This window comes from Abramis brama, assembly GCF_963993115.1.
Source record: "Abramis brama genome assembly, chromosome: 10".
Classification (NCBI taxonomy): domain Eukaryota; kingdom Metazoa; phylum Chordata; class Actinopteri; order Cypriniformes; family Leuciscidae; genus Abramis; species Abramis brama.
In genome coordinates, this window is record NC_139972.1 from 7343490 (window position 1) to 7369845 (window position 26356).

General features: G+C 42.2%; 2 protein-coding genes across 3 annotated transcripts in view; one reads left to right on the forward strand and one right to left on the reverse strand.

Annotated features, from left to right (window-relative positions):
- The window catches only part of LOC311090803 (alpha-2-macroglobulin-like), a 39956-nt gene extending 19903 nt beyond the window's left edge, over nucleotides 1-20053 (forward strand). Inside the window, exons 9-35 of the mRNA XM_084126340.1 lie at nucleotides 77-224; nucleotides 339-448; nucleotides 541-735; nucleotides 823-1059; nucleotides 1166-1378; nucleotides 1466-1615; nucleotides 1860-1973; nucleotides 2140-2197; nucleotides 3227-3359; nucleotides 3572-3797; nucleotides 3868-3994; nucleotides 4770-4891; nucleotides 4971-5022; nucleotides 5443-5526; nucleotides 5609-5785; nucleotides 6753-6828; nucleotides 7014-7170; nucleotides 7312-7386; nucleotides 7472-7634; nucleotides 9211-9404; nucleotides 9488-9700; nucleotides 9814-9932; nucleotides 12611-12695; nucleotides 12781-12864; nucleotides 12966-13071; nucleotides 13319-13403; nucleotides 19722-20053. Of these exons, the coding sequence (XP_083982466.1) occupies nucleotides 77-224; nucleotides 339-448; nucleotides 541-735; nucleotides 823-1059; nucleotides 1166-1378; nucleotides 1466-1615; nucleotides 1860-1973; nucleotides 2140-2197; nucleotides 3227-3359; nucleotides 3572-3797; nucleotides 3868-3994; nucleotides 4770-4891; nucleotides 4971-5022; nucleotides 5443-5526; nucleotides 5609-5785; nucleotides 6753-6828; nucleotides 7014-7170; nucleotides 7312-7386; nucleotides 7472-7634; nucleotides 9211-9404; nucleotides 9488-9700; nucleotides 9814-9932; nucleotides 12611-12695; nucleotides 12781-12864; nucleotides 12966-13071; nucleotides 13319-13359 (3459 nt within the window). The 3' untranslated portion in view covers nucleotides 13360-13403; nucleotides 19722-20053. The remainder of the gene's footprint in view (nucleotides 1-76; nucleotides 225-338; nucleotides 449-540; nucleotides 736-822; nucleotides 1060-1165; nucleotides 1379-1465; nucleotides 1616-1859; nucleotides 1974-2139; nucleotides 2198-3226; nucleotides 3360-3571; nucleotides 3798-3867; nucleotides 3995-4769; nucleotides 4892-4970; nucleotides 5023-5442; nucleotides 5527-5608; nucleotides 5786-6752; nucleotides 6829-7013; nucleotides 7171-7311; nucleotides 7387-7471; nucleotides 7635-9210; nucleotides 9405-9487; nucleotides 9701-9813; nucleotides 9933-12610; nucleotides 12696-12780; nucleotides 12865-12965; nucleotides 13072-13318; nucleotides 13404-19721) is intronic.
- Nucleotides 20054-20993: 940 nt separating this feature from the next.
- LOC311090809 (uncharacterized protein) lies at nucleotides 20994-25859 on the reverse strand. 2 transcript variants are annotated; one of them, XM_084126351.1, is made up of 3 exons: nucleotides 22989-25416; nucleotides 22629-22854; nucleotides 20994-22302 (listed from the first exon to the last, which is right to left on the reverse strand). In XM_084126351.1, the coding sequence occupies exons 2-3, from the start codon at nucleotides 22711-22713 to the stop codon at nucleotides 21455-21457; spliced, it is 933 nt and encodes a 310-aa protein (XP_083982477.1). In that variant the 5' UTR covers nucleotides 22714-22854; nucleotides 22989-25416; the 3' UTR covers nucleotides 20994-21454. The 2 variants fall into 2 exon arrangements, with proteins under 2 accessions (XP_083982477.1, XP_083982478.1); XM_084126352.1 differs by having other exon boundaries at nucleotides 22629-25859.
- Between the last annotated feature and the right edge of the window lie 497 nt (nucleotides 25860-26356).

Here is a 26356-nt window from a genome sequence, read left to right on the forward strand (position 1 = left end):
ATTATCTTTAATACATTTATCTAATCAAACCACACTTCTGTTAATAGTTATGTTTGTGTTCATTCATTATAATTAGATAAAAAAGACAGGCTGTGCCATCCATACCTTAGATGCATCAGTCTTTTTTAACGTCACACTGGTAGTATGGCATAGCTTCCTATCTCCACTGCAAGTGAAGCAGAATTCTCTTCATGTTGAGGCAATGGTTACAGAAGAAGGAACAGGTGAGCTGTTCAATTTGGTCAGATCTCTGTTACCTACATTTCTTGTATTTCTCATTTTTGACATTTTACTTTTATTTGAAATAATATTTATGTAGGTGTTTTGACTATTTACAGAGATCGCCATGACAAAATCTCAATCTGTATCTCTCACTTATGAAATTGGTAAAGTCACATTTACTGACCTGCCCAAAACATATGAGCACGGATCAGTTATTGAAGGAAAAGTAAGTCTAAATTCTGTTTGTCTCAGTTTAACACCATTGATATGTATGGAATTATTCCTTAATTGATTCCTTCAAAATCTTATTTTCAACAGATAAAACTCTCAAACTTCAAAGGTGCACCAATTCAAAACAAAAATGTTTATCTTATGGAGCCCATGTGGAGTCTTATGGAGTATGGAGACACTTGGTCCACAAAACTGCTCCTAAATCTCACTACAGACAGCGATGGACTGGCCAACTTCTCTCTTAATACATCCAGTCTTTCTAAAAGTGATATTGATCTAATAGTAAGATATTTTGTGTTCACTTAATTTTCTTTTGTATTGCATGAAGAGTTTAGTTACAGGAGTTATTTCAGATTTTTTGTAATCTAGGCAAGTGTCTATCAAGAGGTCCGTGATTATGGCCACGACAAGAAGCCTTACATCGTTGCTGATAAAAAAACAGTCCAGCTCTTCCAACCTGCCACTCCACGCACCCCATCACGAAGTGAATTGATTATAGAGAATACTGAACAACCATTAAAGTGTGACTCTGAGTTTACAGTCACCATCAAGTATTATTTTGTTGGAGAGACAATTAAAAACTTCAAAACTGACATCGTCTATATGGTGAGAACATGTGCAGTATGTACATTATCAGAGAGATGTTTTTGTTTAACAGTATTATTTGGCTGAAGTGTCAGTTTGTTATCAGAGTGTCATCTGTCTGTTTCAGGTCTTGTCCAGAGGAGTGATTGTTCATCATGGATATGAGAAGATTGAAGTGAAGATTTCTGATGGAGCAAGGGGCTCAATGTCGTTCAAACTGTCTATTAGTGCAGATCTGGCTCCTGTAATGCAGATTCTGGCGTACTGTGTTTTTCTCCCCAGTGAAACGGTTGTGGCCAGTAGCAAAGATTTCAACGTTGAAAAGTGTTTCAAAAACAAGGTATGCATTGTAGCTTTAGAAATGAGCCTCTTTAAACTGTATTACTGACTCATTTCTAAAATAAATCCTATTCCCTGTATGTCACAGGTATCTCTGCAGTTTTCTCCTGCTAAAGCAGTTCCCGGTGAGAAAAACACTCTCCAGCTCTCAGCTCAGCCTGGTTCACTGTGTGGCCTCAGTGCTGTAGATCAGAGCGTCCTGATCCTGAAGTCAGGAGAACGTCTGGATACTGACAAGGTCTAGATGCTTTAAGATTCAGTGTGGATTAAATGTGTCTCTTCATAGTGGGAATCTACAGTGTGAATCTAATGATAACAGACTTTACTTATTGCTGCTTTGATCCATCAGCTGACATTTTGATCTCAGGAAATTTAGCATTAATCTTCATTCTTTCTCACTAAATTGGAAAAAAAAATTTTTTGGAAATACATGTATTATTTAGAAATCATACTGATAGTGTGTGAACATGATCCCGTCACAGATCTTCAGCCTGCTGCCAGTGCAATCGTGGTCAAATTACCCTGAGACTGTTGAAGATGACGAGTGTCCGTATATGCGTTTTTGGAGATCCGCATTCACTTATGAATCCTTAAAGGTAACAGTTCGATTATATGTGTGGCAGTGCAGTAGATAATGATTGGGAGAGTATATACTGCACATGTGTAAGTAAATGCATAAAAAGGCTTTATGATTATACTGACATTTAAAAGTAATTTGTATTTTCATGACTTTTATTGTGGTTCATCATTGTCATTTGGCAGAAAGTGGGATTGAAGATGGCAACAAATTTGTTTGTGGAACTCCCTCTGTGTGAGATGGGTAGGTACATGTACTGTTATTACAATCCAAGCTGTAATGTTTTAATATGTTGGTGCTTGTTATGAAATATATTTAAAAAAATCAAATATATTCAATTTGTGATATTGTGAAACTCACACAATTCCACAATTATAGAGATGTTGTTACAGTAGAACGGAGACAAGATCCATATGCAAAGCTTTTTATTTACAAGAGATGTGTTTAGAACAGGCAGGGGCCCAAACAAATGCAAACAGGTATGATATGGACAAGACAATGAGCATTCCAGGGACAGGCGAGGGTAAACAAACGAAGACCGTAAGGCAGTGGACAAGGCAAGAGGATAATCCAGCTAACCAGGCTAAAGTCCAGGCATCAGGCAAACAATATCCAAACAGGGCAAGACGAAAGAGGTAATCCAAGGCGAGCAAGAGGCCAGAGCAGGCAAAGAGAAGGCAGAACATGGGAAACCAGGCTAGGATCACAGGGCAAACAAGCAAGAGTAAGACTAGGAACACTAGGATAGGCTCCATAAAGATGCTCTCAGCTAGACAGCAGTATAGGCTAACAATACTCAGCAATCTGTGAGCTTGCCATGGAACATGGAAAATGAAGTCCAGGGTAACCTGTAACTTAGTGTGCAGTTAAAAAGCCTTAATGGTGTACATGCGACCTCTGTGACCTCTGGTGGTGAATGCAGCAGGCGTAGAATATGTGACAGATGTAGTAAGAAGACATATTTTATTTTTTATAAAAAAATGTTAGTGAACTTTGAATCAGTGTTAATATTGGTAAGATAAACTCATCTAAAAAAAACTATATAACTTTTGTAAGATAAAATTAACAGATTCACTTTTGCAGCCCTAAAATACTAAAACTAAAATTAAAACTAAATAAACTGAAACGTTTAAAATATGTGAAAATACGTGTACTAAAAAATGATCTACCTTACATTTTCTATTTACTTATGACTGGATATAGAATAGATCATTTTGACGTACTCTTCACATACATATCACTTAAAACTACAAAATATCACTTTTTTTCCAGTTTATTACAGTTTTGGGCCAGCGCCTCCCCCAGATTTTAGAGAAGAGTATCTATCTGAAACACCTGGTTCTCCAGCAGTGACGATTCGAACTGTCTTTCCAGAAACTTGGATCTGGGAACTTGCTGAAGTGGGGTATTTAAAGCATAATCAGTACATTTAACATCATATTTTTCTTATTACTTATATTTAATACATCATCTCCTCACAGGACAGAAAATACCTTGCTTGCTTTGCAGATTCTTAATCCAGTTTTTTCATCATCTGTGTGCTGAATATTGTCATTTATTACAGGAAAAATGGCTGAGTCAGAATCAAATATGCCTATTGTTGTAATTCCTCCACAGGGACTCTGGATCAGCTCAGGTTCCTGTCACGGTTCCTGACACCATCACCTCTTGGGAGACGGAGGCCTTCTGCCTGTCCTCTGAAGGTCTGGGTCTGGCTCCTCCTGCTCAGCTGACAGTTTTCCAGCCCTTCTTCCTAGAGCTCTCTCTGCCTTACTCCATCATCCGCGGGGAGATCTTTGAGCTGAAGGCCACTGTCTTCAACTATCTGTCCAAGTGCATCATGGTGAGATTTCAGACGCACTCTAATCAAATCATATCAAATATGCCACTAATCATGTGTGTTTGATTGACAGGTTAAAGTGACTCCAGCTCCTTCCTCAGACTACACTCTCAAAGCCTCCTCTGATGATCAGTATTCATCCTGTCTATGTGCTAATGGAAGAAAAACCTTTAAATGGATCCTCACTCCCTCTGTTCTTGGTGAGTTTTCCAGTCTGAATCAGTAGCTGCCTTTTCATTCTGATTTGCACAAAACTTTTGCAATGTTTTTTTAAATGTTGATAAAAAAACTATTGCAAAATGATGGCGTTTCCATTAACCGATGTTATGCAACTAAAACGTTATTTTTCCCTCTAACGATAAGTCATTCCAAAAATCACCGCACTAGCCATTGTTTTTAATCAAAGGAGACGTAGACGTGTTATCCAAGCATTATTGGCAAGGGAAGATGTTAATGTAAATGTTAAACATGCAATTTCACCGCGTTTCCATTACTCTTCAAATTGCACAAATTGAAAATACACCCATTGGAAAGACGTCAATTTCGCAAAAACTTCCATTGAAAATACAATGTTTTTATGCTCGCATGAGGGGTTTTTTCAGGCTGTTCGAAAAGGGAATATTTTGCTAAATATTTCGCTCCTAAGTATAAGGGGCTTTCCTTGCCATTAAAGCTTGGATAACACGCCTACGTCTCCTTCGATTAAAAATAATGACGTGCGGTGACTGCGATATACGTAAACCTACCAACATCCGTCGCCATAATTTTGGCTTCTCGTAAGATGAAAAAATTATGTTTCCATTGTAGTTTGCGAAATATTCCTTTTTCGAACTGAAAAGCATATTTTTTTTTTTTTTTTTTTAAATGGTTTACGAAGGGGAAACTTAATTTGTAAATTTTTATTTGCTCAATTTGAAGGGTAATGGAAACGCGACTGTTTCTCAGTTGTATATTCACGTATGTCTTGTGTTGTAGGAGTCTTGAATATTACAGTCAGTGCAGAGGCAGAGGCGTCCCAGACTGTGTGTGACAATGAGATTGTGAGCGTCCCGGAGAGAGGACGCATTGACACGGTCACACGAAGTCTGCTCGTACAGGTCAGCACACGTCATCATTTACTCATGATCTTAATGCTGCTTATGTATGATGTGTTGATGTGATTGATTTCTGCTGCAGGCGGAAGGAACTGAAAAGACAGAGACTCGCAGCTGGTTACTGTGTCCAAAGGGTTAGTCTGCAGATATTTCATATGTTTTGGTGTACAAGCGCTGATAATGCTGCAACCCTCTTTGTCTTCTAAACACAAACTCCAACTTCATGAAAATAAGTACACATTGCATAGAGGACATTTTGAGGACACACCAAATTTGAGGACCAATAGAGGGAGCCAAAATATACTCATATGTATCAGACATTTTAATTGAGAAAGTTGAAATTTGTCAGCCTTTCATGACAACTGTAGTTTAGTTGTTCAGCTGTGCCAAATTTTGAAATTGTGGCTATTTTCTCCCCTTTTCCAAAGTGCTTGAATCACAATAATTCTTGTTTGTGATTATATTATTATTATTGGGACTTCACATGTGGTATTAAAATGTTTATAGCGTTACTCTGCTGATCACTGATGTGTTTCTGTCTGTCTGGTTCATAGGTGACAGTCTCTCAGAGGAAGTGGCTCTGACTCTTCCTAAAGATGTGATAGAGGGATCAGCCAGATCCTCTTTTTCAGTCATTGGTAACATTTACAAACATGAGCAGAAATGAGGAGATTGGCTTTAGATAAAATGTAGTGAGTGTCATGTGTGTATGGTTTACAGGCGACATATTGGGTCGTGCACTGAGGAACATTCATGGATTATTACGGATGCCGTACGGCTGTGGAGAGCAAAACATGGCTGTTCTTTCTCCCAATATTTACATTCTGGAGTATCTGGAGAACACGGAGCAGCTCACCTCGGCCATCCGAGAGAGAGCCACAGGCTTCCTGCAGAGCGGTGAGAGACAAAATCATGTCAAGAAAATACTGAGATGGTTTGATACCAAATTATACATTATTCAACACACCTGAATGTCACATTAGCTGTTATTCCACTGTCGGGCCAGTGCGAGCCAGTGCTTTAAACAAGCCGGGCTGGGCTACTAGCTTCGGACCTGTAACACCGAGCCCAAAACAATGTTGGTTTCCACTGTTGGACCAGAAGCTCTGTAGCGCTTCACTAACCCATCAGTTCACCAACAAATGGAAGTTTTATCAGAAAACTAATCGGAAAGAAATTACTGGAAACTAGCGATATCGCAGAACGAACATGATAAAATCAGCCGTTTGTTGGAATTTATGTTGTTTACTGAAAGATTTATAACCCAAGCATCAATGTTTTACCGCAGTTTTACAATAATAAGGGATACATTTAAATGTCAAGATTGCACATTACCGTAGTCACACTGCAATAAAGTGGTATTTACCATTATTTCACAAAAGAAAGGGGACAGTCACATCTGTTTCTGTTTGTCTGTATTTTTTTACACCAAATTTAGACCTGAGAAGCTTTAGACCTCTCTCCATTGACAGTCCCAATACAGTTATATGTAGTTATATATGTGTGTATATATAGATAGATAGATAGATAGATAGATAGATAGATAGATAGATAGATAGATAGTTGGTATGTGAAATCATCCATGGCGCTGCCGTCTCTAGACTCAGGTAAACTCCGCCTCTGTTCATAACAACTCCTTTAGCCTGAGCTGGCCCACTTTGGACCAAGGTATTTGGCGGGCCAAAAAACCCTGGCCGTTGGCCCAGAGGAAGCCTAGCCGAGGCCCGATCAAGCCCCGGAAGTGACAGTGGAAACGCGGCTGGCCCTGGTACGCACTAACACTAGCTCGCCCAACAGTGGAAACGCGGCTATTGAGTCAAGCCAAACAAACTGTTGAAGTGTTAACCATTATCACACTAAACAGGATACCAGAGACAAATGAACTACAAGCATTTGGATGGATCATACAGCACATTTGGTTATGGTGATGGGAATACATGGTAAATGTATTTTCACTATTACTATTGTTAACAGAAATACTATCAAGGTAATCTACAAAAATAAACCCAATTAACACATTTAAAAAATTGTCTCAGTTCAAATGACTTGTTTTGAGATTTATGATGGATGGAATTCATTGAAACACCTGATGACTTTTTTTGAATTATATCTTCCACACCATCAGGTTGACTGCCTTTGTGCTGAGGTCCTTTGGCAAAGCACAGAAATACATATTTATTGATCCAAAAATTATTCAGAGTGCAAAGAATTGGTTAATAAGCAGACGGGATTCAGACGGCTGTTTTATCCAACAGGGAACACTGTTCAACAACAGAATGAAGGTCTGCCATCTTCTATCTATCTCTCTATCTATGTCTTTATTCAGACTTTCTCAAGCCAACATCACAGTTTGTCTAGATGAAGTTTCCTTCAGTGGTTTGAGTGTGTTGCTTTATTTATCCTTTATTTCTAATAAATTCTAGGGTGGGGTGAAGGATGATGTGACCATGACTGCCTACATTACTGCATCATTGCTTGAACTGGAAACTCCAGTCACAGTAAGTTCATCTGTAGGAAACATGGTAAAAACTCATAGAAAAATGACACTCACAGCATCTATTCCTCTGTGTGTTTTTGTCACAGGATCCTGTCGTCAGTAAAGGTTTGTCATGCTTGAGGTCCGTCATTGAGAATGTCAATAACACTTACACCACTGCCCTGCTCGCCTACACTTTCAGTCTGGCTAGAGACACGGACACTCGACAGCAGCTTTTCAAGAAACTGGAAGATGTTGCTATTTCAGATGGTAAGAGGTTTGTTTCTGATGACTTTCTGTTGTCTTTTATGACTGTACTAATGTTTTTAGTAACACTGTAGAAAACTGTTCCATCATTAATGAATAACTACACAGGAACAAATGAGTTACACACTATTAACATTCTTGTAACTACTATTACCTAACAAGAAAATCTGATTAACATATTAGTAAGTAATAGGGCTCAGTTGAATCTGGTAGTTCTCTATTCGCTAATCAGTAACTACTATTTATTTCATACCTCCCACTAAGAGCTACTGTATACAGGTTCATAATTAACATGAATACTGCATAATTTATATAAGGTAACAGTAATCCACTAGTAATGACTCAAGTGTTACTACATCCTAATACTAATAATTTGGATCAATATTCTAAAGTGAAAGAAGCATGATAACTCTCTAGTAATTATGAAGTAACTGTAAGCTTTTGAGATTTTTGTACGATTTTGGATTTGGTAACACTTTAGTCATTACTAGTGTGTTCCCATGATCTTCACTTTAGAATATTGTTCCAAATTATTAGTAGTTCCTTTAGAAGGATGTAGTAACACTCGAGTCATTACTAGTGAATTACCATTATCTTATATTATACATTATGGATTATTAACATTAATTATGAACCTGTATACAGTAGTTCTTTGTAGTCCTCTGTGAGTTATGAAAAAGTAGTAGTTACTGATTAGCTAATAGTGAACTACCACATTCAACTATTTCTTACTAATTCATTAATCAGAGTTTCTTGTTAGTTAAGTATGGGATAATGTACATCCAGCTGGTTGTTCTCTCAGAATAAACCCGACAGGGTGATCAGGAGGGTCTTGCGTGAGCCAGAAGGGGTTTATTCTGAGATAACAACCGGCTGAATGTGCATTATGCCGCTTATTACACGACTACTTGCCACATAAGTAAATAATTAGACACGAAATATTGATCTGATTCAAAATATTTAACTAGCTCTTTAAACGCAAATGTTCCGCAGTGAGAGCTATTGCTAGACCGACAAGTTCAAACTAGACGGACATTTAAGAGATACGGTATACTGTCATACTACTTATTATACAGCATTTCACCACATAAATAATTATGGGGATAAGAGATTTTGATTTGAGATGAAACTGTTTTAAAATCGTACTTGTTTGTTGTCTAATAATCCAACAGTGTACAAATAAATTGTCGCAAATTGGCAGCATCTGCGTTTGAATGAAACAAGAGAGAGTGAGTCCACGAGACTGGATGGCATAATTAAATTACCGTACACAAAATATTGTTTCAACTGAGTTTTAATATTTTATTAGCTCACCAAAAGCAAACTTCCATGAAGAAAGCCCGTTGAGCCTGTGTTTTCAGCGGTTGTTATCGAGCAATAACAGACCACTGGATGTGCTATTGACCAATCAGAATCAAGTATTCCACAGATATAATAATAGTAGTAACTAGAATGTTAATAGTGTGTTACTCATTTGTTTCTGTGAAGTTATTCATTAATGATGGAACAGTTTTCTAAAGTGTTACCTTTTTGTTTTAATCATTCTCCTTGAGTCACGCGTGTGTCTTTTGTCCTTAAGGCTCTTCTCTCCACTGGTCTCAGTCTGGCTCTGCTGATGACTCTGATTCTCTGGCAGTGGAGATCAGCTCATATGTGCTGCTTGCTGTTCTCACGGCAGATTCAGTCACTACAACTGATCTGGGCTATGCTAACAGGATTGTTAGCTGGCTTGTGAAACAGCAGAATGCTTATGGAGGATTCTCCTCCACACAGGTTACTCAAACCTCTTCAATCAAACACATTATTGCTGGTGTGAATGAGTAAAAGTGGCATTACTGAACACATTTATTTCCCAGGACACAGTGGTGGCTCTTCAGGCTCTGTCTTTGTACGCCACCAAAGTGTTCAGCTCTGACAGCTCCAGCACAGTGACGGTACGGTCAGCAGGAGACACTCTCCACTTTAATGTCAATCAGGACAACATGTTACTGTACCAGGAGAAGCAGCTGCAGAAACTTCCAGCCACATACAGCATTGAAGTGAAGGGCTCAGCCTGTGTGTCTGTGCAGGTCTGTAGTGCATTCAGCTTCATTTACTCACACTCACTTTCTCTCTTGGTATTTTGGTTATTCTGCTGTGAGATGATTTATGAATGTGTTTTTGTTTGTGTTGACTCTCTCAGATGGCTCAGTTCTACAACATTCCCACTCCTACTGAAGCTAAAACATTGAGCATTGATGCTAAGATTGAGGGAGATTGCAAAACATTGGGACAAAATTTCATTTTGAACTTCACTGTCAAGTAAGAGAATTTGTATTTAAAGTACCCTGTAGTCAATAATTGTATCCCTTAGGGACTGTTCGTTTTTTATTTAAGGGACCACCGGAGGAGTTTTGAGATCTGTTGTCAAAAAAGACATGACCCTCCCTTCGCCAGCAATACATTTTTCTATGACCCTCTAAAATGATTGTGAAAAAAGGCATGACCCTCCCCGATAATTTATTGATTAGCCTACTTCTGTACTGGTTTGCGCTTGGCAAAGATGTTTTTTTTAAACCATAAACTCTTGCTTTCTCATCTTACTAGGGCTGTAACGATAGACCAAACCTACGATTTGGTTCGTATTACGATTTTTGATTTTAGATTTGAAAAAAATCATGTTTTCGGTGCTGATGCGGTGTGACTCGTTCAACATGTGGGTGGTGCTGCCAACAAAGCATCTAAAAGCTGTCACAAAGAACCGGCAAAAGTAATGATTATTAATATGTCAAATATAGCAAGGAGACATTTTAATTGTTTATTAATAAACAAGTGTTTTTTCTGTGTCGACTGCAAAGATGAAGTTGACGATGCGTCGTGATCTTCGCAGAACGCAGAGAGAAATGCACATTTCATAAGCAGAAAGCAGTCTGTTTTCCTTCGTTTTGAATTGTTCTGTTTAAAAGTAGACATTTCAAGCTTTCTATATATTTCTCAGGTCTGTGAGGCAAGTAGCCTACCTTACGCTGAGTTTCGGTTCATTTATGAGACAAGAGTCCAGTTCACTCGCCCACGCCTCCGTGTCATGATTATCTATTTTCTACTATATTTACTTCTTATTTATTAAATCCAGATGAAACATTGATTAAAATTAAGATACAATTAATAAAAAAACGAAATTCACTTTAAAGAAAGGCTTTGTGCTTTCTGTTTGAGGTCTCTGGGAAATTTTTAAAGTCGCTTTCAGAGCAGTCATGTCCGTAATGGAGAACTGTCACGCCCGTAACATTTATTTTTATTTTTTTTCTTTCACATAAATGCAAACACGAAAAATAAAATAAAATAATATTTTATGTTCTGTGGAGGCCGATCTTTATTCATCCGGTGGGTATATATCTTTTGGTTTGCACAGTATAATTCATAGAATTACTAAAAAATATTTTGCCACCTAAAAGTTCAAGATTTTTTGTGTCACGTCACATGTGTATTTCCCTCATATTAAATATAAAACGCGTTTTAGACTGATATTTTTCTAATGTCTTGACTCCTTTCTTAAGGGAGTATGGATATATTAACAGACGTTTCAAAATATTGGTATTACATGCATTTTCTGAGAATTTATATTTCAAGTTTTGACTGCAAATGTTACGTCCATAACACTGGAATCGCCCAATTTTAACGAATTTATCCTCAACTAGTTTTTGTGGTGTAGGTCTACTTATTTTATTATGTTAACTTAAATAATACTAATAGTAATTTAAAGATGTGGTAGCCCTACATCTTACACATCGTGGAAACAAAATAAGAATGGAAACTAAAATATGGTAGTATCGCGCTACAGCGCACATTCTATCAGCTGCAGTTCTGGCGCCTCAGTCCCAATACTGTAAAACTCGACGTACGTTCACATCACATGTTAATGCAGCGGTAGAGTTACACTCACAGGACACTGTGCACTTATTCGCAATCACAAAAGTTCATTATTTGCTCGTGCTTTAAAGCTTTGCCGGGTAAACATTTCATTGGCATTCAGTTCTGACATGATGCACTTTTTCTGAGCACGAACTGAAGTGCGCGCGCACTGTCAAACAGCGCCAAACTGGATTTTTGTTGGGTCAGACCCATCTGATATCAAAGGGGGGCTGATAACGCGAGATCAACATGGAGCTAAATGGAAAAAAATAGCACCAAACAAGCCACTTTGAAATGTTGCTGTTTTCATGAATATAAAAGTTGGGTGACCCTCCCCCTAAACTAAAAAAAGTTGGATGACCCTCCCCTCAACAAAGAATAAAAAGACATGACCCTCCCCTATTTTCCTCCGGTGGTCCTTTCCATAAATACCGAACGGTCCCTTAAAACTCATCTTTAAATTCTTTATGAATGCAACTCTACACACCCTCATTTAGTATACGCGGTTCTATGAATGTGCAAATGAGCCCCGCCTCCACTCACTCACAGTAGCTCAGAGATCCACTCGTTGACGATCACACGTTGATCTGATTGGTTGCAAGGTAGTTTGTGACGTCAGAAACGCCAGCGATTTCAAACCGTGTTTTTGAGACTGTCTTTGGTTCACTGCAGTTTTAAGGAGAAAATATTCAGAAATGGTGTTGCCTTGTGAATTTACACAAAAGCATATTAAAAACACCACATACACATATTAACAACATTAAAAGCTTGATTTTCACCACAGGGGGACTTTAAGTCAAAAGACTAGAACATGATAATGACTTAAGATTAACTAACAAATAAATATTTTCTGAATATTTTTTAACATCTTAATAAACACAAAAGCAATATAAACTGAAACGGTGTATCTCAGTAGTTAAAACACTACACACTGACTTGAGATACAACATTTTTATTATTGACACATTATGAGTGATTTGAGTGATTAAAACTCTGCATGTGTCTTGGTAATGATACTGGCTTTTGTTCTCTCTTATTTGTACATTTATATGAGGCATTTAGGAACCTTTTCATTTGCTCTTTTCCAGATATGATGGTCTACTACAGGAAAGGACTAACATGGTCATTGTGGATATTAAACTCTTATCTGGATTTACAGCTGATACATCAATGGTGCGTTTGAGTGATTCATCACAAAATGTGTTCACATTTCTAGAGTTTCCCTTTTTAGAAATTAATCAGCACTTTTTCCCCACAGCTTAAAACTTCTTCCGGAACGTACAGAAAACTTGTGGAACGGGTCGATTCTAAAGATGATCGTGTCATTGTGTATTTGAAGGAGGTGAGAAAACAGCAACATTCATATGATTTTATGTCTTAGGTCGATTTAATAAACATTTCATCCATAATGTCCATGACTGATGAGTTTGTTTCCTCCTGTAGATCACACAAAATATTCCAGTGAATTACCAGATACAAACAAAACAGGTTCTTCAAGTGAAGAATCTCAAGCCAGCTGTGATTAAAGTGTACGATTACTACCAAACAAGTAAGATTTAATATGCCAGTGTTGAATGCTTTGATCAAGTGATGCACATTGTTTATTCAGATTTAATCCAGGGGTGCATTTCCCGAAAGCATCTTTGGCCAACTATGGTCACAAGTTCATCGCAATGTCCATTGAACTCTATTGGTAACGAGGGAACTTGCGACCACAGTTGGCTAACGATGCTTTCGGGAAACGCACCCCAGGTTTCCATGGTTGTATGAATGTGAACATCTTCTTTTTCCTTCAGGTGATCAGTCGGAGGCCGAGTACTTCTTCCACTGTGGATGAAGCTGAAGAGCGTCACCTTATAGTTCAGCTTGGATAAAGATGTTGGAACGTCTCGGTTACATATGGTAACCCTCGTTCCCTGAGGGAGGGAACGGAGACGTACGTCGTGGTGAACGACGAATAGGAATCTCGCTAGAGAGGCCAATCTACTTCGAGTGAAACTAAACAAGCCAATACACATTGGCGTGCAATCATTTGCATCAGCTGTGCAGCCTCGCAGCGCGGGTATTTAACGAGCAGCTGGTGAGATTGCACTTCAGTTTTTTGCTGAGGAGCCAAGCCTGAAAAAGCTGGTCGCCCCGGCGGGTAGCGGCAGATGTGGCAGCGGGACGTACGTCTCCGTTCCCTCCCTCAGGGAACGAGGGTTACCATATGTAACCGAGACGTTCCCTATCGTTCGGTCACTACGACGTACGTCGTGGTGAACGACGAATAGGAATCCCTACCAAAGTGCCACAGCTGCTGCACCCCATCCAGCGCCCTGAGTAAGCCTCTACACCTTCTTGCCTGGAAGGACGATAGGAAGGGGCTTACACCGAGAGTATCCTTCACTGTTGTTCCGTGATAACCCATACAGTGAGATTATTGGATAACACTGGGAAGCGTGCCCGAATTGAGGGAAGGGAACGCTGCGGAACCCACATTCTTAAGAAGAGTTATGTGGGAATACACATATGGACTAACCCAAGGGTTGTACTGCATATGAATAAGGGGTGACTTAGCCCAAGGGAAAGACACAGGCTTCCGTTTAAGAGCAGCCGTGGAAGATATACACATATGGGATCCCCGTAGGGTCACACATATGGGACCCAGCCTAGACCCGGTTCTCAAAGATTCAGCAGGTAAAGGCCTGGCACCGGACGCTCCGCCACGTCCAGGCCGAGGGTGTTTGGAGGACTCGACAGGTTTTAACTCTGGAGCAATAAGGATGCACAGTAGGGTGCAGCAAGCCGACAGAGCCGGTATTCTCAGTGCTTCTACCCGTTTAGGGTGAGAACACGGGAGGACACGGGCTCTACACGTAGGCTATAGTATCTAGCGAACGTGTTAGGTGTCGCCCAGCCCGCAGCTCTACAGATCTCTGTTAGCGAGGAGCCACGTGCCAGCGCCCAGGAGGATGCAACGCCTCTCGTGGAGTGTGCATGCAACCTGAGCGGGCAGGGCACGCCTTGAGCTTCGTAAGCCAAGGCGATGGCATCCACTATCCAGTGGGCCATCCTCTGCTTGGAGACAGCCTTTCCCTTCTGCTGGCCTCCGTAACAAACAAAGAGCTGGTCTGAGGTCCTGACGCTTTGTGTTCTGTCCACGTACATACGCAGAGCGCGAACGGGACAGAGCAAAGCCAGGGCTGGGTCTGCCTCCTCCAGGGGCAGCGCTTGCAGGTTCACTACCTGATCTCTAAAGGGAGTGGTAGGAACCTTGGGCACATAGCCAGGCCGGGGTCTCAGTACAACATGGTTGTCACCCGGCCCGAACTCTAGGCACGATTCGTCGACCGAAAATGCTTGCAGGTCCCCTACCCTCTTGATCGAGGCCAGTGCAACCAGCAGCAAAGTCTTCAAGGAGAGAAGCTTTAAGTCTGCTGACTGCAAAGGCTCAAAGGGAGCATCCTGAAGTGCTCGAAGCACCAGGGAAAGGTCCCAAGAGGGTATGGAGGGGGGACGAGGAGGATTTAATCGTCTCGCCCCCCTAAGGAACCTGACGACCAGGTCGTGCTTCCCAACTGTTTTGCCATCTATGTGGTCATGATATGCTGAAATAGCAGCAGCATGTACTTTAAGGGTGGAGGGAGACAGCCTTCGCTCCAACCCTTGCTGCAAGAAGGAAAGCACTGACCCTATCGAACATCTTCGGGGGTCCTCTCTGCGGGAGGAACACCACTCGACAAACAGGTTCCACTTCAAGGCGTACGCACGTCTCGTAGACGGCGCTAGCGCAGAAGTGATGGTGTTAAGTACCTCTGGGGGTAAGTCACCTAGAACCTCCGCGTCCCGTCCAGGGACCAGACATGGAGTTTCCAGAGGTCCGGACGCGGGTGCCAAAGGGTGCCCCGTCTCTGAGTCAGAAGATCCTTCCTCAGAGGAATGGGCCAGGGAGGGACTGTCACGAGGAGCATGAGTTCTGGGAACCAAGTCCGGGTGGGCCAATAGGGAGCCACCAGAAGGACCTGCTCCTCGTCCTCCCTGACTTTGCACAGGGTCTGTGCAAGTAGGCTCACTGGGGGAAAAGCATATTTGTGGAGGCCCCGGGGCCAGCTGTGTGCCAGTGCATCCGTGCCGAGTGTTCCCTCGGTCAGGGAGTAAAACAACCGGCAGTGGGAGGTCTCTGAGGAGGCAAACAGGTCTACCTGAGCCTCTCCGAACTCTCTCCAGATCAGCTGAACCACCTGGGGGTGGAGTCGCCATTCTCCCGGAAGCACAGCTCGTGATAGCTCGTCGGCCACACGGTTGAGCACACCGGGGACATACATGGCTCGAAGCGACCTCAGATGCTTCTGACTCCAAAGGAGGAGATGGCGGGCGAGTTGCGACATGCGACGGGAGCGTAGACCACCCTGATGGTTGATGTACGCAACGGTCGCAGTGTTGTCCGTACGGACCAGCACGTCTCTGCCCTGTAGCGGCCTTTTCAGGCGGCTCAGAGCGAGATGTACTGCTAGCAACTCGAGGCAGTTGATGTGCCAGTGCAGTTGGGGGCCCGTCCACACCCCTGACACTGCATGCCCGTTGTACGTGGCACCCCAGCCGGTGGCAGAGGCGTCTGTGAAAACCACAGCATGCCTGGACACCTGTTCCAAAGGGACTCCTGCCCGGAGGAACGAGGGGTCTGACCACGGACTGAAGGTTTGACGGCACTCCGGTGTGATTGCCACCCGGTGAGTGCCGTGATGCCACGCCCATCTCGGGACTCGGCCGTGAAGCCAGTGCTGAAGCGGTCTCATATGGAGCAGGCCGAGCGGAGTTACCGCTGCTGCCGCTGCCATATGCCCCAGGAGCCTCTGAAAGAATTTCAGTGGGACCGCCGTCCTGCCCTTGAACGTGTTCAAGCAGTTCAGCACCGACTGAGCGCGCTGCTCTGTGAGGCGCGCTGTCTGTGCGACCGAATCCAACTCCATACCGAGATAAGAGATCCTCTGCACAGGGGCGAGTTTGCTCTTCTCCCAGTTGACCTGAAGGCCTAGCTGGCTGAGGTGCCTGAGCACGAGGTCCCTGTGTTCGCATAACTGATCTCGAGAGTGTGCTAATATGAGCCAGTCGTCGAGATAGTTGAGAATGCGAACGCCCTGTTCTCTCACGGGAACAAGGGCCCCCTCCGTGACTTTCGTGAAGACACGGGGGGACAGGGCCAGCCCGAAGGGTAGGACCTTGTACTGATATGCTCGACCCTCGAACGCAAAGCGCAGAAACGGCCTGTGTCGAGGAAGAATCGAGACATGAAAGTACGCGTCCTTCAGGTCGATCGCTGCAAACCAATCTTGGGGACGGATGCATTCGAAAATGCGTTTCTGCGTGAGCATTTTGAACGGTAGCCTGTGAAGGCTCCGATTCAAAACTCGCAGGTCCAAGATCGGTCGTAACCCACCACCTTTCTTGGGTACAATGAAGTAGGGACTGTAGTGCCCTGACCTCATATCGGCTGGAGGGACCGGCTCTATCGCGTCCTTCGCCAGTAGGACTGCGATCTCCGCGCGCAAGACATGGGCATCGGCTGCTCTCACTGTAGTGGAGTGGATGGCCCGAAACTTGGGGGGACGCCGGGCGAACTGAATCGCATAGCCGAGCCTGATGGTCCGAATGAGCCAGCGAGACGGGCTGGGGAGCGCTAGCCAGGCTCGCAGAGACCGTACAAGCGGGACCAAAGGGACCGTAGGCGTACCCGGAGTGGGGCAGCGAGGTGGAACACAGGGGCTCGGCTCGGGAGGCTCTCTCTGGGAGGCGGCCCGTAGCGGAGTCAGAGTGTGCTGCGCAACACTTACCTGGTTCCACGAGGCGGGAGGTGCAGGAGACGGCTTGGTTGCGTTCTCGAACTGCACACTGCTGCCTGCTGGCGATAGAAGAGGTGGATGAGAGTGGTAAGGGTTCTCTCCCCCCACTGCTCTCCGGGCCCTCTTCGGACCCAGAGACGGAAGAAACTGCTCTTTTATTGAAAATTTGGGTACCGCTGGTTTTGAGGCCAGCGGCGGAACAAAAAGAAAAGGAAAACAAGGATTTTCCACCCGGCCCTCTTCCGGGGGATGGAGCGATGCCGTCATCGTCTCCTGGAGAGCAGTCCCTGCCATCTCTGGGTCGCCCGTCCTAGGGCCGCTTGCCCTTGGCCTTGCCGCCCTTCTTGGTGGGGTCCTGGACGGGCGGGGCGGACCGCCTGCGACTGGCTCCACGGCGCCGTTTGGGTGGAGGCTGCTGCTGCGGCGCGGGAGCAGGGGCAGACGCAGGAGGCCGCCCTCGGCGACGAGCAGACTGAGGAGCCGCAGACGGAGGGGTGGAAGCAGCAGCTGGCCGCCGCGGCAGGATGTGACGGATGGCCTCAGTCTGCTTTTGTACAGCCGAGAACTGCTGGGCGAAGTTCTCGACCGCGTCGCCGAAGAGGCCGGTCTGGGACACGGGGGCGTTAAGGAACCGGAGCTTGTCGGTCTCCCGCATGTCCGCCAGACACAGCCAGAGATGGCGTTCCTGGACCACCATGGTGGACATCGCACGACCCACCGACCGCGCGGTCACCTTCGTCGCACGAAGCGCGAGGTCCGTCGCGATACGAAGTTCCTGAAGAACTTGGGGATCATGACCACCCTCGTGCAGGTTCTTCAGTGCCTTGGCCTGATGAACCTGCAGCAACGCCATGGCGTGCACGGCAGAGGCAGCTTCCCCACAGGCCTTGTAAGCCTTGCCGGTTAGATCCGACGAGTACTTACAGGCCCGTGAAGGGAGACACGGTTCTCCGCGCCAAGTGGAGTTAGGGCACAGTTGCATAGCAACGGCCCGTTCCACTGGCGGGATGCGCGTGTATCCCTTAGCTGCCCCGCCATCAAGGGTGGTGAGGGAGGAGGAGCCACCGGAACGGTTTCTGGCAGTGAAAGGTGCCGTCCACGTCCCCGTAAGCTCCTCATGCACTTCCGGGAAGAAAGGCACTGGGGTGGGTTGCTGAGAACCAGCGCGCGCCACCCCGAGATACCAATCATCCAACCTCGAGGGTTCGGGACACGGTGGAGGGTTCCACACGAGCCCGACCCCGTTGGCGGCCCGGGAAAGCATGGCCATCATCTCCGGGTCCGTCTCAGGCACCGTTGACACACCCGAAGGAGGTAACGGCGCTGAGTCGTCATCCGCAGAGACGTCTGACCCACCCTCCGATGCCGCGATCGACATCTGGTCTTCGCAGGGAGCCCCAAAGGAGACAACCGGTACACACCGCGAGGATGGTCCAGCTCTCTCCAATGGGGGCTCAACTGGCTGCGGAGCGTGAGAGGAGTGAGGGCTCCTAGGGGGTTGGTTCCCCGAAGAAGCCGCGCTCACCGTGATCCTCAGGTCACCCATGTCACTGCCCGAAGCCACCCTCTGAGGAGGATTTGATCGAGGCAGCGGCACGGGGACTCCGCCCCTTTGCAGGAACGTGAGTCTCGACCGCAGCTCCGCGATGGTCATCTTCCCACAATGGGTACATGACTCATCCACAAGCGCTGCCTCAGCGTGTTCAATGCCCAGACACACGAGGCAGCGTTTGTGACCATCCTGTGAGCCCAGGTAACGACCGCATCCAGAAACACACAGATAGAAAGTCATTTTTTTCTCTTTTTGAAAAAGACGCTCTCTATCTGTGTAAGCTCTTTTAGGGACTGCTCTCACTGGTGCTGAAACACGCAGGGGAACAGTCACTGCGAACACAGACAGGAATGTGCACCTGTCTGTGCGCTGTCTCTCTCTCTCTTGCTGGCAGGTCTTACCAGCTGTAAAAACAGCTTTTGAGCGCTCTGCTGGCGCACCTTACCAGCTGTTATAACAGCTTTTTTGTTTGCTCAGTTTATAACAAAAACAAAAAAGACAGAGAAAAGAAGAGAGAGGAAAAAGAAGACTGCTCGCGCTGCCGTGTTGTAACGCCCGCACCGGAAGGAGAGGTCCAAATAAGGCTTGTCAAAGTCACTCTGTTTGTAGAACGCATCGAAGTGCTTGGCTCCGAAGCAAAAAGCTGAAGTGCAATCTCACCAGCTGCTCGTTAAATACCCGCGCTGCGAGGCTGCACAGCTGATGCAAATGATTGCACGCCAATGTGTATTGGCTTGTTTAGTTTCACTCGAAGTAGATTGGCCTCTCTAGCGAGATTCCTATTCGTCGTTCACCACGACGTACGTCGTAGTGACCGAACGATAGGGAACTCTCTAATGTTGAATATTATAATGTTTATTCTTTATCCTGGACAAAATTATTTCCAATCCATCAGCCCAAATTTTAACAAACCCCTAAATCCTAATCAGTTTTTGGCTACATCTCTTGAGATCATGACTTATCAATTTACAATGCATATGATTAAGAAAATGTTGAAAACAAGTTATGGTGAGCTGGTTGAACTGTTGAATGTGTAGTAGCTACATGCTATGGCAACATTTCAGAATCAGACAAGATTATTATGATGATATCTTGTGAATTTCTCATCTCGGCTCTGCTTTTTTTTTTTTTTAAAGGGGGGGGGGGGGGGGGGGGGGGTTCACAGTGAAAAGAAAAGGTTTCTTGAATAACCTTGTTTATGTGACATAAAGAGCCTTTTTTGGTACTGCAAGAACCCGACTCATAAGTTCTTAAAAGAGCCTTTAACAGTTCTTCATGTCACTTCATAAGATTGGTTATGACCCCATAGTAAAAAAAAATAAAAATCCAGGAATAAGATTTAAATGTTTATTGCCTTTATATATTGTGCCAGATAAAAGCATATGGATACATACAGTAAGGCATTAAACAGGACATTTTAATAAATCAGGCAAATTGCAGTTCTAAAATATGAAAACAGTAGAAACAGACTCTACAATAAACAGTCCACTCCAAATGAAAACAGTAGTATTAAAGGGACAGTTCACCCAAAAATGAAAATGTTGTCATCATTTACCTACCCTCAGGTTGTTCCAAACCTGTATGAGTTTCTTTCTTCTGTTGAACACAAAAAGAAGGTATTTTGAAGAATGTAGGTAACCAGACAGTTGACGGTAGCCATTGACTTCGAAAATAGGAAAAAAGGCACCATTTGAAAATGTAAAAGAAATACACAAACACTAATACCAACATTCTTCAAAATATATTATTTTGTGTTCAACAGAAGAAAGAAACTCATACAGGTTTGGAACAACCTGAGTGTGAGTAAATGACTGATTGTCATTTTTGAGTGAACTATCCCTTTAACTGTAAGAATTACAGCAGCAAAATGTCAACAGGCTCATGACCATTAAATTTAACAGCTAGGGAATTAAAAATCATGTACCTAAATTACAATTATGAAAAGAACACGTAATAGAGTCTGGCGTGGAAGGTGGAACAGCAACTGACTTCTTGTCACAACATCTTCCTGGATTCCGGGATCCGCGGGAAAGTCTACTGTTCGAATACATACAATTCACTGCAGCTGTTTTATTGGAATCATTGGAATCATGTAAATAAAGAAAACAATCATTTTATTTCTCAGTTTGTTTATTGTTTAATATTTTACAGTTTCTATTATTTTCTAACTACATCCACCAAATCTGGTGAACTGAAGGTTTGGTACTTCATTGTTCATACTTGTATGATACAAGACCTGATCATTTCTGTCTGGGATTATTTTAATAATACAGTACATCTCAAACTTATTTACTACAGTATTGTGTAGTAAATAAGATGTGTTGAAACTAAATTAATTCTCAGTCAATCACAGCTCAATCAAGACAAGATGTATATCATATTATTTCTCATGTACAATCAGAATTACATTTGCATATTTATTTTGGCTGGGTGGTGTCTAGAATATGTTAATTACCTTACTTTTAACTGGTGAACTTCAGCTCATAAGTCCTCATAGTTCTCAGAGCATTTCAAGAAATTCACAAACTAAACTAAATTGCGTCTTTACAATGAAACAGTTACAACGTATCATGATATTTTTGTATATGAATAAGAAGGCTTGATGAAGACAGAAATATCTCTCCACACTGAGTACAGCGCTTCTCTCCAGTATGAAGTCGCTTATTATGTTCTTTCAGGTGTGCAGACTGAGCGAAGCTCTTGTTACAATATGAGCACTTGTAAGGTCTTTCTCCAGTATGAACTCGCTCATGTACTTTCAGAGACCAAGAGTGATTGAAACTCCTGTCACAATATGAACACCTGCAAGGTTTTTCTCCGGTATGAATTCTTTGATGCAGTCTCAGACTAGAAGCTCTAATAAAGCTCTTCCCACAGTCACAGCACACATGATCTCTCTCACCGGTGTGTATTTTCTGGTGCTGTTTAAGAGAGTTCAGCCATGTAAAACTCTTTCCACAAAAATAACACACATAATGCCTCTCATTTGTATGTTTTTTCAGGTGTTCTTTTAAATTTGAGGATACGTAAAAACCTTTACCACAATGATCACAGTTAAATGGTTTTTCTCCAGTGTGAATTCGTTGGTGCTGTTTCAGATATTCAACTCTAGTAAAGCTCTTCCCACAGTCACAACACACATGATCTCTCACTTCAGTGTGTGTTTTCTGGTGCTGTTTACAATGATCCAGCCGTGAAAAACTCTTTCCACAGAGCGAACACACATAAGGTTTCTCACCGGAATGAACTATCAGGTGTTGTTTTAGATGTGATGATGAAATAAAATCTTTTCCACACTGAGAGCAGACGTGCAGCTTTTTGCCTTTTTTTCGTTGAGTTTTTAAGTTACAATGTTTTTCATCCACTTCATCCAGTTTGTGTCTTTGCTCCATCGTTTCCATCTGGTCTGAAATAAACATATTAATTCAGAATCAGTTTATGGAGAATAAATGTGAAAATTCATGTAACCCTGATTAGCAGAAAGCATTAGAGATCAGCATCTGTATAATGTACCAGATATTTGTTGTGTAAAGGATACCTCTGTCATTTGCTTATTAATGCAATCAAAATGTTAATGACAATTGCTATTATTCAAGGTTAAGATCATTTATGACATTATTTATCACCCTTACATTGTGCATTATTTTACAGCCAATAAATCTATTTAAATTACTGATAAGGAAAAAAATGTTACCAAGCTTAAATAATGAAGAATTAAGAATGGACACCAACCTATTTGTTCCTCAGTATCTTCATGTTTTATTCTGGATGGTTCTGGATCCCTCATGTCTTCAATCTCCTCTTTAATAAACTCCATCTTTAACAGTCACACAGATTTCAGCTGCTAACGTTACTCCTGGAGTTTGTCCTTCTCTTCTAGGATGATGGGAATATTCCCAGTATTTACTGGTGAATTGTTGTGATCATACCGTCGCCCACAGGACCAGATCTGGCAGATCTGAATTTATATAGAAAATACTTAAATTACATTGAAACATATCCATTAGGTGTTAGAATACAGGGTATTTTTGTATGGTTTTAAATACAATACTAAACCAAAGCACGTGATCCGTTTCATATCGTAGTACTTACATCAATTCTGGAGCGGATTAATGCCAAACTCTACAAACTAGGAACATCTCTCACATCCAGACTGTAAATACACGGCATCTGGCGTCAGTTTTCAGCTTAAACTGGTCAGATTTAGAGCACTCGTGTCTCGCGCTACGCTTCCAGGTTTGTTGTTCCTTTGGATTTGTTAGGGTTGCCAGAACTAGCGAAATTGCTAATCAAAACCATCGGTAAAACCGCGGACTTGGCAACCTCCATTTGTAAAGCAAACCTGAAAACTCTTTAGCGTATTGCTGCCATCTATTGGATGATCATAGCAATTTACCCACACATGGGATATAGTTCTTCATAGATCTCAGTTTATAAGATTCTTAATGACCCCATAGTAAACAAACATACGAAGAAAATCCAGGAATAAGATCTAAATGTTTTGCCTTTATACATTGTGCCAGATGAAAGCATATGAATACATAGCCTACAGTAAGGCATTAAACAGGACGTTTTATAAATCAGGCAAATTGCACAATTTTAAAATGTGAAACCAGTAGAAACAGACTCTACAATAAACAGTCCACTCCTAATGAAAACAGCAGTATTAAAGGGATAGTTCACCCAAAAATGAAAATGTTGTCATATAACATTCAAATTGTTCCAAACCTATATGAGTTTCTTTCTTCTGCTGAACACAAAATAATATATTTTGAAGAATGCCGGTCACCAAACAGTTGACGGTAGCCATTGACTTCAACAATAGGAAAAAAATACTATGGAAGTATATGTATGTCAAAGGGGCATCTAGCCTTTTGAATGTATTCAGTGTTTTCCCCTTATTTAAAATAAGTTATTTTCACCAAATATCCTGTGTTGGAATTGATTTGGCAATAAAGTAATGTGATAAAATGTCAACCCTGTTGTCTGTGTTCTGTATTTTGCTTAATGTATTTGTGTTTTTTTTTAAATACATTTTTCTTTTGGGACAGTGAGGAATAAAATTGTTACTACAATTTAACTGGACCAGCAACAGGTTTGGTAAACTACATTTTTCCATTGGCTCACCATATTATTTGTGATTGAGCCCATGTGAACAGAATGTTGCCACAATTGATCAAATTTAATAAACTGAAATTAAATTAGGCCAATTGAAAAAAATAGGTTTGAACTTAGCAGAAAAGTTTGGCGATTCGGGACCAATCTGAAAGCAACTCAGAGCAAGGAAAAGACAAACTTTCATCTTAGTGAGGAGGCGGGGTTGACCCCGTTGCTATGTATGACACAATCTTTTGAAGACTGTGATTGGTTGGTTGTCCAAGAAGGAAAAAAAGAGTGATTTTAAGTATAGGGTCTATTCTTAGCCTTCACTTTGAAATTATATGCATAATTTTTCCTATTTGACCGTTCTCACACACACACACACACACACACACACACACACACACACACACACACACACACACACATTATATATGTGTATATAAATATTTTTTTTAAATTTACCATGCTGTTTAATTTCCTATAAGATATTTGAAACGAAATGAACTGCGACACAATAAGAGGTTCTGAAAGTGCTGTAAGTGTGTGTGATCACTCTGCTTACAGAATGTTGTGACAGACCCAAATCATCACTGCTGCATTGTTGCATTTTCCCAGTTGCCAAATATATCTTATTAACTCACTGTCATCCATTGTCTTCAACACATTTCTTCTCCCTCTTCATCTTTCTGCCATGTTCTCCTCTGCTAAAGAAACTCTTAAGCCTCTTAAAAGTCCCCGTCCGTGCTCCTAACAATTTTGACCTTAAGACCTCTTTTAAGGGTTAAGATGCTTTCTGAATTACTTTTTTCTTTACTAGGATTTTTTCTTTAATTTTAAGAGTAAACGCCCACATTTCTAAGAATTTTCTTAGAATTTTGTCACTAGGAGCTACTCTTTGCATTAAGATTCTTTATGAATACAGGCCCAGATCTTTGTTATGACAAAGTTTAGCTCTACAATTAAAATGTGTTTGACAACTTCCATACATGATTATGACCATGAAACATCGCTCACATCCAGAATAAAACATGAAGATACTGAGGAACAAACAGGTTGGTGTCCATTCTTTATTCTTCATTGTTTATTGCTTTGGAAACGGATATCTGTTTCACTGATAAATGATACAGAAATGCATCTAAATGATCATAATCATGTATGGAAGTTGTCAAAGTCAAACACATTTTAATTGTTCAGCTAAACTTTGTCACTAAACTTTGAGCTAAAATATACGAAAACATTCTGCAATCATTCATCATATCATATTATTTCTCTTGTACAATCAGAATTACATTAACATATTCTAGACAACATCCAGCCAAACAAAATATGCAAAAAAGCCTCCAAATGACTTTACTTTTGCTGTAAGGGTTAGTTCACCCAAAAATGAATATTTTGTCAGTAATTACTCACCCTCATGTTGTTCCAACCCCGTAAGACTTTCGTTCATCTTTGGAACACAAATGAAGATATTTTTGATGAAATCTGAGAGCTGGATCACTCCTTCATAGGCTTTTAGGTAATTGAAACTTGCCGGCCCAGAAAAGTTAGTAAAGACATCGTTGAAATAGTCCAAGTGACTACAGTGGCTCAACCTTAAGTTTATCAAGCCACGAGAATACTTTTTGTGCACAAAAAAACAAAACAAAAATAACTACTTTATTATTTTTACTTTATTCATTTTCTTCTGTGTGTACCTTTGAGTGAGTTCACGTAGTGTACCAGAGCAGCGCTTCTGGGTTGTACGTCAGAAAAACGTAGGCTTACTATTGGCTGACGCTGGTCATGTGTGTGATACACATGACCAGCATAGGCCAGTAGTGAGCCTACGCTTGATAAACTTAAAGGAACACGCCGACTTTTTGGGACTTTAGCTTATTCACCGTATCCCCCAGAGTTAGATAAGTCCATACATACCCTTCTCATCTTTGTGCATGCTGTAACTCTGTCTGACGCACCCACCGCTAGCCTAGCTTAGCACAAAGACTGGAGGTAAACGGCTCCAGCTAGCATACTGTTCCCAATAAGTGACTATTTACATGTTACATGACTATTTTTAACTATTTACATGTTGTGATTTGTATAGTCACAGCGTGTACAAATAACAAGGTCACATGAGACACAGACATCTTCTAACCATATATATACTGGGAACTATATTCTCAGAAGGCGAAGCACTGCTACTTGGGCGGAGTGATTTGCTCGCAGTGCCTGAGAAGCCCCGTGGTGAGGAGCAGAGTTCGCTCAGAGTTGGAGTAAATCACTCTGCAGAAGTAGCAGCGCTTCGCCTTCTGAGAATATAGTTCCCAGTATGTATATGGTTAGAAGATGTCTGTGTCTCATGTGACCTTGTTATTTGT

What these genes read in the sequence shown, in the direction of transcription:
- LOC311090809 (XM_084126352.1), bottom strand. Translation starts at nt 22,713, where the DNA reads ATGGAGTTTATTAAAGAGGAGATTGAAGACATGAGGGATCCAGAACCA. An exon ending in AGATACTGAGGAACAAATAG is followed by an intron (nt 22,303 to 22,628) that starts GTTGGTGTCCAT and finishes TGTTTATTTCAG; the next exon opens with ACCAGATGGAAACGATGGAG.